Here is a 13,573-nt window from a genome sequence, read left to right as displayed (position 1 = left end):
AACTTGGGTGTGTATTACTTAAACAGTATCTTGGTTACATCCAGAATTACAATCTCTTTGAGCTGATTCAACCGCGCAGGGAGGAACTGCACTCACTAACACATTCCCACTCCACACACAACGACCAAAACAAGCAAGATCACGCGCTACAAAATTTTCAGTTCTATTTACTTTTTCAACTTTATACTCTGGCAGGAGGAGTAGCAGGCCTCTGGTTTCTGAGAGGATAAACGACATGGGAGACTTGCTTGTGCCCTCCATCTTCAGCTCGTTTACTACTGTTGCACAATCACTTTCTAAAATCACAGGGATAGCTGCAACAGGTAACACAACTTTCGTTCCTTCTAAAGTTGCAATTGCTTCTGCTATTTCAGCTGATTGACAATACGGTATTATTCCCCACGCTGAAACCACCACTTTTCCCTCATGGTCACGGAGAACAGCACCCCACGATCCATTGTTTGATTCATGGGAGAAGCCAGCATCAACATTGAGTTTATACCAGCCTTCTGCTGGTTTCATCCAGGTTGTGTGTGGCTCAGATGTGGCATGCTATCAATAATTTGGTTTACTGCTTTCTTCCGTTTGATGTCTAGATCCAGCTCTGATTTTTTAACCTGCATAAAAGAGGTCAAATAGGATTGAATAAATGAGCCTGATTGCTCAACACTGCATTTTCCGTCGTCAAAGATCGAGTTATTTCTTATATGCCAAGATCGCCACCATAAGAATAATAACTTCAATCTCATTTCATCGCTGCATTGATTCAGGAGTATAAGCACCCAGTCCACACCGGAGCTGAAACATACTTTCAGATGGTAGAGACCAATCTTCCCTTAGGCAACTTCTTAGAGCCTTTGACTTTGAGCAGGTCACCAACGCGTGATGGGCCGATTCAGGTTCCATTCCGCAGAAGGTACATGTGGGTAGTACATCCATGTTTCTACTACATCAGTGCACTTGCACGCCAAGCGTATCAGAGGCAAGATTCCAGCCAAACACTTTCAGTTTTGGTGGCACTTTTGCACTCCATATCAGTTTCCATAAAGATCTGTCACCGTCAGACATGGAGCTCGTTGCTTCTTGCTTTTCATTTTTTTGTATTTGTAATCCCAGTTTATATGCACTTCTGACTGAAAAAACGCCGGATTTTTTATGAGCCCATGCAATAAAATCTTCTCTCGGAGCAGAAGGAATGGTGATACGCACGACTTCATCAGCATCCGGTGGGTGTAGGATAGATCTGACCGTCGCCTCATGCCCATGTTCTTGTCGTTGGGTTTATGAAATCAGACTCTTATGTAGTTGTTACTATGATGTTTGGATCTTTGCTACTGGTGAAGTGTGTTGTGTTAGGATATTTTTCTTGCCCCTTCAGGTCTAACTGTTCTTTAACATGACAGATTACTCTGAATTTGATTTCTCTGTTCGTTGGTTCGTCAGTTAGACTGTTAGAGGTATGGGAGGGAGACTGTACAGGCGTACGGCCAAAATATTGAAGGGCTCATTATCTGCTGGCTATACGACCATAGAAAATTCAGAAATTCAACCTGTATATATACATCATGCATGCCCACAGTATAGCGCCCACAGTATAGCGCTGGGCAAGAAAACGATTCGGCCCGACCGCATATGTCGATCGATCGATATACGTGCTCTCCATTACCAAAAAAAAAAAAAAAAATCAACGCAAGCAATATATTCCACAAGCTGGCCAGAATGGGTGAGTGCGCGGCCATGCATGCATGTAACCCAGCTATAAGTATGCTAGGCACACGCCATCTGTCTCTCACCTCCATTACTAGCTCAAGCACAGCAGCCATTGTTCCATTCGAAAAGCTTGCTAGCTGCGACCAATGGCGCACACGAGGGCAACGTTTATGCTAGCGGTGGCACTCGCCGTGCTGGGCCTCACCACCACTCAGGCGCAGCTACAGAATGGGTTCTACAAGGGCAAGTGTGGCGCCAACGACGTGGAGGCGATCGTGCAGGGCGTCGTCAAGGCCCGCTTCTCCCGTGAACCCGCCGTCGCCGCCTACTTGCTGCGATTGCAGTTCCACGAGTGCGGCGTCAATGTATGTATACTCTTTGCGTAATAGTCCATGCATTGCTCCATAGATTAATAATTTGAATGATTGATTGTCATATCTGTGTAGGGCTGCGACGGCGGGCTTCTGATCGACGGTCCGGGGGCGGAGAAGACGGCACCGCCGAACCTGAGCGTGAAGGGCTACGACCTGATCGCGGACGTCAAGACGGAGCTCGAGAAGCGGTGCCCGGGCGTCGTCTCCTGCTCCGACATCGAGATCCTCGCTGTAGAAGGATAGAGAGAAGATTGGTGGAATCGTTGTTGTATTGATTGGGCCTCATGGGCAATATATATGAGTACAATGATCTACTTGGAGTACAAGGCAAGGTAGAATAGAATCCTACACTATCTATTATTTCCTAAATAATCACGATACTCAACATCCCCCCGCAGTCACAACGTAGCGACGTAGACGATGAGACTGGAGAAGAATCCGAAGGCGGAGCCAATGGACATCCCCACCACAGTCGTAACGGTCGACACATCGCGGATGTTGTGGCTGGAGTGGAAGCCGGCGAGGTTGCTCAAGCAAGGCGGTAGCCCTTTGTGCCGAGGTCGAGGTAGCCGAGAGCGTAGGGTGGTGTAGCCGTGGTCGAGGTAGCCGTGCGAGAGATGCCGAGGTCGATGTCGAGTCGGGGTGGCCGGTGTCGAGTTGGTCGCCGTGGAGCCGCGGGCGCAAGGAGGCGCCAAGTTAGATGTAGGCGCAGTGGTGTTGAGGTAGTGATGCGCCGGGAAGAAGACGGTGTTGATGGGGCGTCGCGCCGGGTTTGCCGGACCCGGGGACACGTCGTGGATGAAGGCACACATCGGTGTTGCCAGCACTGGGCATGCATAGACGGACGAAGTCGATGTTGACGAGGCGTCGCGCCGGATTTGCCGGGCCCGGGGACACGTCGTGGACGAAGGCACGCGTCGGTGTTGCCAGCACCGGGCATGCGTAGAGAAGGACTCGACGACGATTGCGGCGCCATCCGGCATGGGGTAGAAGGTGCCGAGGCCAACATCCGCGGTGGTCGGAGTAGATGAAGAGGTGGACGGCGATGGAGCGGCGGCGCACGAGGAGGAGGGCGCGGCGGCTGGGGTGGGGGCGCGGCTGCGGGGTAGGGCAGCGGCGCAGGTAGCGGCGGCGTGGGCGGCGGCGGCGGCTTGGAGGCGGCTGCGGCAGTGGACGACGACCCGTGGCGGCGGCTAGGGTTAGGGCACGGCGTCGATGCTCGAAGTAGGCGAAGAACCCGACAGCTTGACGAAGACCATGCGCGGACGGTGGGTTCCTCGCGCCTAGGAGGCGGCGCAGCCGCATACCACGAAGACGTCAACGCGCGGGGGCGGCATAGTGGACCGCGTGCCGCGGCGCTACGGCTCGAAGGAGCGACGCAGCGGCGACGCGCATGTCGGGGCGACGGCGGGGAAGACCTCGGGGCGGCGGCGTGGACAGCGCGCCGCGGCGCTACGGCCCGTAGGGGCGACGCAGCGGCAACACGCATGTCGGGGCAGCCGTGGGAACGGCCTCGGGGCGGCGGCGTGGACAGCGCGCCGCGGCGCGACGGCCCGTAGGGGCGACGCAGCGGTGATGACCCACAAGTATAGGGGATCGCGATAGTCTTCGAGGGTAGTATAACCCAAATTTATTGATTCGACACAAGGGGAGGTAAAGAATACTTATAAGCCTTAACAACTGAGTTGTCAATTCAGCTGCACCTGAAAAAGCACTAGCAACAGGGGTGATGTGAAAGTAGCAGTAGTATGAGAGCAGTAGTAACAGTAACACAGCAGCAGTAATAGCAATATGAGAGCAATGGCATGAGAAAATAGTTGATACTACTTCCAATGACATATAGAACAAGTATATAATGATGAGAGATGGACCGGGGTTCCCAGCGATCTACACTAGTGGTAACTCTCCAATAAGTGACAAGTGTTGGGTGAACAAATTACAGTTGGGCAATTGATAGGAATCAAAGCATTAAGATAGAACATCAAGATTATTAATTATGCAGGCATGTTTTCCAATTATAGTCGTACGTGCTCGCAATGAGAAACTTGCACAACATCTTTTGTCCTACCAGCCAGTGGCAGCCGGGCCTCAAGGGAAACTACTGGATATTAAGGTACTCCTTTTAATAGAGTACCGGAGCAAAGCATTAACACTCCGTGAAAACATGTGTCCCTCACATCACCGCCATCCCCTCCGGTTGTCCCGATTCTTGTCACTTCGGGGCCTTTGGTTCCGGACAGCGATATGTGCATACAACTTGTAGATACAATCTAAGCAATAATTATAGAGCTCAAATCTAAGATCATGCCACTCGGGCCCTAGTGACAAGCATTAAGCATAACAAGATTGCAGCAACAATAACTTCACAAACTTTATAGATAGACTAATCATAATGTATCATCCATCGGATCCCAACAAACACAACACCGATTACATCAGATGAATCTCAATCATGTAAGGCAGCTCATGAGACCATTGTATTGAAGTACATGGAGGAGAGTATACCGTAACCCGTAGTCCATGGGGGAACTACTCACGGAGCATGATGGAGGCGATGGCGTTGATGGAGATGGCTTCCGGGGGCACTTCCCCGTCCCGGCAGGGTGCCGGAACAGAGAGTTCTGTCCCCCAAATTGGAGTTTCGCGACGGTGGCGGCGCCCCTGGAGTCTTTCTGGAGTTTCGTCAATTGGTACTGCGTTTTTAGGTCGAAAGGGATTTTATAGGCGAAGAGGCGGCGCAGGGGGGCACCTGGGGGCGCCACACCCTAGGCCGGCGCGGCCAGGGTCTGGCCCGCGCCGCCATGTGGTGTGGTGGCCCCCTGGCCCCTCTCCGACTCTTCTTCGGTGTTCTGGAGCCTTCCGGGAAAAATAGGAGGTTTGGCGTTGATTTCGTCCAATTCCGAGAATATTGCCCGAACAGCCTTTCTGGAACCAAAAACAGCAGAAAACAGGAACTGGCACTGTGGCATCTCGTTAATAGGTTAGTTCCGGAAAATGCATGAAATCATCATAAAGTGTAAGCAAAACATGTAAATATTGTCATAAAACAAGCATGGAACGACAGAAATTATGGATACGTCGGGGACGTATCAGCATCCCCAAGCTTAGTTCCTGCTCGTCCCGAGCAGGTAAACGATAAAAAGAATAATTTCTGTAGTGACATGCTACTTACATAACCTTGATCATACTATTACAAAGCATATGAAATGAATGAAGTGACTCAAGGCAATGATCTATAGTTGCTAACAAGTAGGTAACATATAGCAAAACTTTTCATGAATAGTACTTTCAAGATAAGTATCAAAAGTCTTGCACAAGAGTTAACTCATAAAGCAATAGATTCAAAGTAAAGGCATCGAAGCAACACAAAGGAAGATATAAGTTTCAGCGGTTGCTTTCAACTTTCAACATGCATATCTCATGGATAATTGTCAACACAAAGTAATATGATGAATGCAAATATGCAAGTATGTAAGAATCAATGCACAGTTAACACAAGTGTTTGCTTCTAAGGTGGGAGGAATTAGGTAACTGACTCAACATAAAAGTAAAAGAATGGTCCTTCAAAGAGGAAAGCATCGATTGCTATATTTGTGCTAGAGCTTTGGTTTTGAAAATATAAAGAGAGCATAAAAGTAAAATTTTGAGAGGTGTTTGTTGTTGTCAACGAATGGTAATGGGTACACTAACTACCTCGCCAACCGGATTCTCAAGAGCGGCTCCCATGAATTATTTTTATTTTTGGGTGGCACTCCTTCCAACCTTTCTTTCACAAACCATGGCTAACCGAATCCTCGGGTGCCTGCCAACAATCTCATACTATGAAGGAGTGCCTTTTTATTTTAGTTTTATTATGATGATGACACTCCCCCCAACCTTTGCTTACACAAGCCATGGCTAACCGAATCCTTCGGGTGCCGTCCATCAATCACAAACCATAGAGGAGTGTCTATTTAAGTTAATTAATTTGGGACTGGGAATCCCTTTGCCAGCTCTTTTTGCAAAATTATTGGATAAGCGGATGTGCCACTAGTCCATGTGAGAGTCCGTCAAAAGTAAATGACAAGGTTGAAAGCTAAACACCACATACTTCCTCATGAGCTATAAAACATTAACACAAATCAGAGGTGATAAATTTTGAATTGTTTAAAGGTAGCACTCAAGCAATTTACTTTGGAATGGCAGGAAATACCACATAGTAGGTAGGTATGGTGGACACAATTGGCATAGTGGTTGGCTCAAGGATTTTGGATGCATGAGAAGTATCCCCTCTCAGTACAAGGCTTAGGCTAGCAAGGTTATTTGAAGCAAACACAAGTATGAACCGGTACAGCAAAACTTACATAAGAACATATCGCAAGTATTATAATACTCTACATTGTCTTTCTTGTTGCTCAAACACTTTTACTAGAAAGTATCTAGACCTTAAGAGAGATCAATTATGCAAACCAATTTTAACAAGCTTTACGGTAGTTCTCCACTAATAGGTTTAAACTACATGCAAAAACTTATGATCTACTTGAGAGCTCATAACAATTGCCAAGTATCAAATTATTCAAGACATATGAGGCATTTTCTTTTCCCAACCAAATAAAGATAAATATTGTAGCTTCCAACTTTTATTCATTGAACATTAAAAGTAAAACGAAGAACAAGTGTTCATATGAAAAAGCGGAGCGTGTCTCTCTCCCAATCAAGGATTGTTAGGATCCATCTTATTCAAACAAAAACAAAACAAAAATAAACACACAGACGCTCCAAGTAAAGCACATATGATGTGACCGAATAAAAATATAGTTTCAGGGGAGGAACCTGATAAGTTGATGAAGAAGGGGATGCCTTGGGCATGGCATCCCCAAGCTTAGACGCTTGAGTCTTCTTGAAATATGCAGGGATGAACCACGGGGACATCCCCAAGCTTAGACTTTTCACTCTTCTTGATCATATATCATCCTCCTCTCTTGACCCTTGAAAACTTCCTTCACAACAAACTTCTTATAAACTTCATTAGAGGGGTTAGTACTCAAAAAATTTGAATCCACCTTGGTCCTGTAGTGGCACATTGCAAGAACTCAATAAAATATTAGCTACAGCTCTCTATGTCTAGAAAAGCTCGCTTAAAGTCCACAAGAGACAATGCAAAAAACAGAGACAGAATCTGCCAAAACAGAACAGCCAGTAAAGATGAATTTTAATAAAATACTTCCGTTGCTCAAATCAGAAAACTCAAAACTAATTAAAGTTGCGTACATATCTGAGGAACACGCACGTAAATTGGCATATTTTTCTGATTTTTCTACAGAGAAAACAGCCCAGATTCGTGACAGATAGAAATCTGTTTCTGCGCAGAAATCCAAATCTAGTATCAACCTTCGATTAGAGGCTTCACTTGGCACAACAAAACACAAAACTAAGATAATGAGAGGTTGCTACAATAGTAAACAACTTCCAAGACACAAATATAAAACAAAGTACTGTAGCAAAATAACACATGGGTTATCTCCCAAGAAGTTGCTTTTCTTTATAGCCATTAAGATGGGCTCAGCAGTTTTAATGATGCACTCGCAAGAAATAGTATTTGAAGCAAAAGAGAGCATCAAGAGGCAAATCCATAACACATTTAAGTCTAACATGCTTCCTATACAAGGAATCTTGTACACAAATAAATTCATGAAGAACAAAGTAACAAGCATAAGAAGATAAAACAAGAATAACTTTGAGATTTTAAGCATATAGAGAGGTGTTTTAGTACCATGCAAATTTCTACTACCATATTTTCCTCTCTCATAATAATTTTCAGTAGCTTCATGAACAAACTCAATAATATAACTATCACATGCAGCATGCTTCTCATGATTTCCAAACACATAATTTTTATCAAGTTCAAGAATAGTGGAATAAAAACTTTCAAATTTACTTTTATTAATAATATAACAAGGTAGTTGATCAATCTCAAGAGATATGGGACTCATAGAATAAGTCAAGGACTCTCCAATCCCATTTTCATTAGTAGTACAATTAATAGTATCAAGTAACATAGGACCATCATCTAGAGCTTTATCATAAACATTTGCTAAGCAAAATTCTTTAGTACCATGCATTTCGACATCAGGCACAAACAAAGCGTTATCATAAGATTTATCAAAGTAGCATGGATTATCATAAATAATAGTAGCATAATTATTCTCACAAGTTTTACTCATAGGGAATATTTCAAGAGAATCCACAGGAACATAACATTCAACCTCTTTCGGTAAGCATGGAGGACAATCAAATAGTGTAAGAGATAAAGAGTTACTCTCATTAGAAGGTTGGCATGGGTAGCTAATCCATTCTTCCTCCTTTTGTTCGTCGCTCTCCTCTTCTTTTTCATCCAATGAGCTTTCAGGTTCATCAATTTCCTCCTCTTTTTCATCCAATGAGCTTTCAGGTTCATCAGTTTCTTCTTCCACCGGTTCCTGCAAATTGTGAGTGCATTCTTGTGCATTAATGTGTCTCTCTTTATAATCAAGGATATAAGGATTCCTACTGTAGCATTCTATGCAAGAATTAAGGATAGTAGAGACATAATCTTTAAGGTCCTTACAAATAGCACAAGTTTCATAATTCTCAACCATGAAGGATTCTATCTCGGAGGCTCCCATAAATAAGACAAATTGTTCTACCTCTTCGAACCCATAATGAATATAGCAATTCCGATTATAGTTCTTAATTAAAAATTCCTCACTAAAGCCACATTGAAATTTAAGATGTTTAGTGTCCTCTTTAGAGCAACAGTTTATATCATGGCGTCTAAGCAAGATTCTAGCCATTGTATTCAATTTTTCTATCATAGCACTCATTATTTTACCAGTTCTTGATTCTCTATAACTATTATAACATTCTATAAGCTCCAAGTAGGTTGTTGGTTCTCCCATAACAACAGTTTTTAATTTTTCGATTTTTCAAATTTTTATGGATTTTTGGGTATATGAGAAAAGTAAAACAAGACAAAAATAAACTAGACAAAAGTAAACTAAGCAAAATAATACTAGACAGAAATAAACTAAGCACAAGTAAACTAGGAAAAAGTAAACTAAGCAAAATAAAATAAAATAAAACAGAGAGAGAGGTAGAGTGTACTCCCCAGGTGAACTTATGAGTAGAGCTATGCCTCCCCGGCAATGGCGCCAGAAAACAGTCTTGATGACCCACAAGTATAGGGGATCGCGATAGTCTTCGAGGGTAGTATAACCCAAATTTATTGATTCGACACAAGGGGAGGTAAAGAATACTTATAAGCCTTAACAACTGAGTTGTCAATTCAGTCGCACCTGGAAAAGCACTAGCAACAGGGGTGATGTGAAAGTAGCAGTAATATGAGAGCAGTAGTAACAAGAATACAAAGCAAGAATAGCAATATGAGAGCAATGGCACCAGAAAATAGTTGATACTACTTCCAATGACATATAGAACAAGTATATAATGATGAGAGATGGACCGGGGTTCCCAGCGATCTACACTAGTGGTAACTCTCCAATAAGTGACAAGTGTTGGGTGAACAAATTACAGTTGGGCAATTGATAGGAATCAAAGCATTAAGATAGAACATCAAGATTATTAATTATGCAGGCATGTTTTCCAATTATAGTCGTACGTGCTCGCAATGAGAAACTTGCACAACATCTTTTGTCCTACCAGCCGGTGGCAGCCGGGCCTCAAGGGAAACTACTGGATATTAAGGTACTCCTTTTAATAGAGTACCGGAGCAAAGCATTAACACTCCGTGAAAACATGTGTCCCTCACATCACCGCCATCCCCTCCGGTTGTCCCGATTCTTGTCACTTCGGGGCCTTTGGTTCCGGACAGCGATATGTGCATACAACTTGTAGATACAATCTAAGCAATAATTATAGAGCTCAAATCTAAGATCATGCCACTCGGGCCCTAGTGACAAGCATTAAGCATAACAAGATTGCAGCAACAATAACTTCACAAACTTTATAGATAGACTAATCATAATGTATCATCCATCGGATCCCAACAAACACAACACCGATTACATCAGATGAATCTCAATCATGTAAGGCAACTCATGAGACCATTGTATTGAAGTACATGGAGGAGAGTATACCGACATAGCTACTGCTAGAACCCGTAGTCCATGGGGGAACTACTCACGGAGCATGATGGAGGCGATGGCGTTGATGGAGATGGCTTCCGGGGGCACTTCCCCGTCCCGGCAGGGTGCCGGAACAGAGAGTTCTGTCCCCCGAATTGGAGTTTCGCGACGGTGGCGGCGCCCCTGGAGTCTTTCTGGAGTTTCGTCAATTGGTACTGCGTTTTTAGGTCGAAAGGGATTTTATAGGCGAAGAGGCGGCGCAGGGGGGCACCTGGGGGCGCCACACCCTAGGCCGGCGCGGCCAGGGTCTGGCCCGCGCCGCCATGTGGTGTGGTGGCCCCCTGGCCCCTCTCCGACTCTTCTTCGGTGTTCTGGAGCCTTCCGGGAAAAATAGGAGGTTTGGCGTTGATTTCGTCCAATTCCGAGAATATTGCCCGAACAGCCTTTCTGGAACCAAAAACAGCAGAAAACAGGAACTGGCACTGTGGCATCTCGTTAATAGGTTAGTTCCGGAAAATGCATGAAATCATCATAAAGTGCAAGCAAAACATGTAAATATTGTCATAAAACAAGCATGGAACGACAAAAATTATGGATACGTCGGGGACGTATCAAGCGGCAGTGCGCGGGTCGATGCAGCCGCGGTGAGAACCACGGGGCGGCGGCGTTGCGGCCCGACGGGGCGACGCAGCGGCAGCCCGATGCTCGATCGGTAGAGGGGCGCGCTGAACTATGACCCTCTTCATGGGACCTGCGAAGGCGCGCACGGTCGACGGCCAGGTCGGTCGTGCGGCGTAGATGAGGCGGATCGCGGCGGCGAGCGGGTGATCAAGCCGATCGCGCGCGAGGTCGAGGACGCCGCTCGGTGGATGCGGGGTGGCGACGGAGTCCGAGATGAGGCCGACGAGGACGGACGGCAGAGCGGCCGTACATGCGCGGCGTAGATCGACGGGCGGGCCGACGTGCGTAGGGCGGCTATGATTGGCCGCCGCATGGCGCGAGGCCGCCGGGATGGGGCGTTGCAGGTGTCCCGTTCGGAGCAGGGCGGTGACGGCCGGCGTAGGGCGACGGGCAAGGCGATGTGCGGACGGCGATTGGCCCTAACGGGCCGCCATGGTGCGCGTGGCCACCGTGTCGGAGTAGAGGCCGGCCGGGCGCGCCGAGGTCGAAGTAGAGGCGCGCGGGGTCGATGGCGGCGATGGGCGACACAACCCGATCTGTAGATCGGAAAACCAAAAAGTAAACGCCGATCAAAGCGACCGGCGGGAGAGAGAAAAACCCAGATCAAGTGATCGGGAAAAAGACTGTCTAGGGCAGCCGATCAACTGGACCGGCGGACGAACCCTAGGTACGTCGCTACGTTGTGACTGCGGGGAGAAGATTGGTGGAATCGTTGTTGTATTGCTTGGGCCTCATGGGCAATATATATGAGTACAATGATCTACTTGGAGTACAAGACAAGGTAGAATAGAATCCTACACTATCTATTGTTTCCTAAATAATCACGATACTCAACACTCGCCACCAGGGACGCGGTCCGTCTGGCCGGCGGGAACGCCTACGCGGTGCGCACCGGGCGGAGGGACAGGCGGCAGTCCAAGGCCGTCGACGTGAACCTGCCGGGGCCGGAGAGCACGGTGGCGCAGGCCACCGCCTTCTTCAGCAAGCTCGGGCTCGGCCAGATGGACATGGTCCTGCTGCTGGGCGCGCACACGGTGGGCGTCACGCACTGCAGCGCCATCAAGAGCAGCCGCCTCTACAGCTACGGCGGCAAGGCCGGCGCCACGGACCCGAGCCTGGACCCCTACTACGCGTTCGTGTACAAGAACTACGTGTGCCCCAACAAGCCGTCAACCGACAACACCGTCGTGTTCCTGGACGACCAGTGGAGCGCGCTCAAGGTGGACAAGAGCTTCTACAAGATGCTGCAGAAACGCCGCGGCGTGCTCTCCGTCGACCAGAACCTCTACGGCAATGGCGCCCCCACCAGGTGGATGGTCGACATGCTCGCCAACACCGACAACTTCAGCTGGCTCTTCCCCCAGGCGCTCGTCAAGCTAAGCGAGGTCAATGTCCTAACCGGAACGCAGGGAGAGATCCGCAGGGTCTGCAACAAGTTCAACTGATCATTCCTTCAAGGATCCCCATGCGACTGCGTGAAGAACATATTGCATTTCGGTTTAGTTTCTGGATATGGTCATCGATCTGCTGCCAATTTTCACCCCATACGTACGTGTTCCGTAACTTCCGTTCATTCGTTTTTATTTGTTATACTCCCTCCATAATCAATAAAAGACAGTACTAGTTCGACATGCCATGCATTTGTTCCATGGTTTCTGGTTTAGATTTTTTTTCGTGTTGAATTCATATACAGTATCATATGAGAGTCGTCATTGTTGAGCTTGTCAGATCTGTGGCTTCCTAAGTATACATCTTGCACTTGTCCATTCAGCCTTTCAAATTAATCACAAATTTGACATCTAAATAACGTCACAGCAGTCACTTAAGTGGGAACTTGGACTACATGCAAATCTTCGGATGCATTTTGCAGATGAATATATCCAGAAAATGTTAGATCCCTAAAACTTATACATACGGAGAAGTCGTCGTTGACTTCATAGATCACATGCCACGAAACTACAAGGACAAAATCACTCACCTACCTAAGAGGGGTGGAGATTAAACAACTTAGTCGTAGTTTTCGTAATGTCGTGTTTTGTAATACGAATAGGGAGAGTAATAGAGTGGCTCATGAGCTCGCGCAATTAGCTAAGAGGGGTGCGGTAGCCGCGGTTTTGCGGCTTGAGGCTCCCCCGTGTATTGATGAGCTGCTTGTAAAGGACCATACTGTTTTAAGTTAATAAAACTCCCTGTTCATCGCAAAAAAAAAAAAATCACTCACCTACCTGTTGTTGTATCATTGATGTCTACTCTCGTTTCCAAATAACCCCACATCGATGCCAATTTTCATCTGTTTGTTTTGGCTTCCCTTCCCTCAAAATTCTCAGTGTTTTGCACTCATAGCGTATATCTGCTGAAAACGTGTCTATAAGCAGAAACATATGCAGTCACGTTCAATTGCTGAAATGCTAAGAAATTTGATTTCCCTGTTCGATTGATCGCTCAAGTATCAATCCTTCTAAGGTTCTAGTTGTGGATTGATGCTCAGAACTTTGGTTTTCCCTATTACTGGTAGTAACACGACCGAGGAAAGAAAAATGGAGTTATATGAAGAGCTGCCAGAGTACAGATGGCGAGGCAAGCACCGTAGTTCCAAATTTAAATTCCATCTATTCATTAACTTTGTTTAATAACTTAAATAATAATTCTCTTTAGCACATGCTCATTCCAAATTCAAATTTGACATTTTCATGAAATTTGTTTCAG

At 46.4% G+C, this 13,573-nt stretch overlaps 1 protein-coding gene across 1 annotated transcript; it reads left to right on the top strand.

Moving 5' to 3' along the window:
- The first annotated feature begins 1,856 nt into the window (after window positions 1–1,856).
- LOC127340261 (peroxidase 57-like) lies at window positions 1,857–12,312 on the top strand. The gene is made up of 4 exons (XM_051366035.2): window positions 1,857–2,075; window positions 2,157–2,315; window positions 11,644–11,648; window positions 11,715–12,312. Exons 1-4 carry the CDS (start codon window positions 1,857–1,859, stop codon window positions 12,310–12,312), a joined length of 981 nt encoding a protein of 326 aa, XP_051221995.2.
- Window positions 12,313–13,573: the final 1,261 nt, after the last annotated feature.

The sequence above is a fragment of the Lolium perenne genome, chromosome 1 (genome assembly GCF_019359855.2).
Source record: "Lolium perenne isolate Kyuss_39 chromosome 1, Kyuss_2.0, whole genome shotgun sequence".
In the NCBI taxonomy this organism is placed as follows: Eukaryota; Viridiplantae; Streptophyta; class Magnoliopsida; order Poales; family Poaceae; genus Lolium; species Lolium perenne.
The sequence above is the reverse complement of the archived record's forward strand: the minus strand, read 5'-3'. Positions and strand labels throughout refer to the sequence as shown.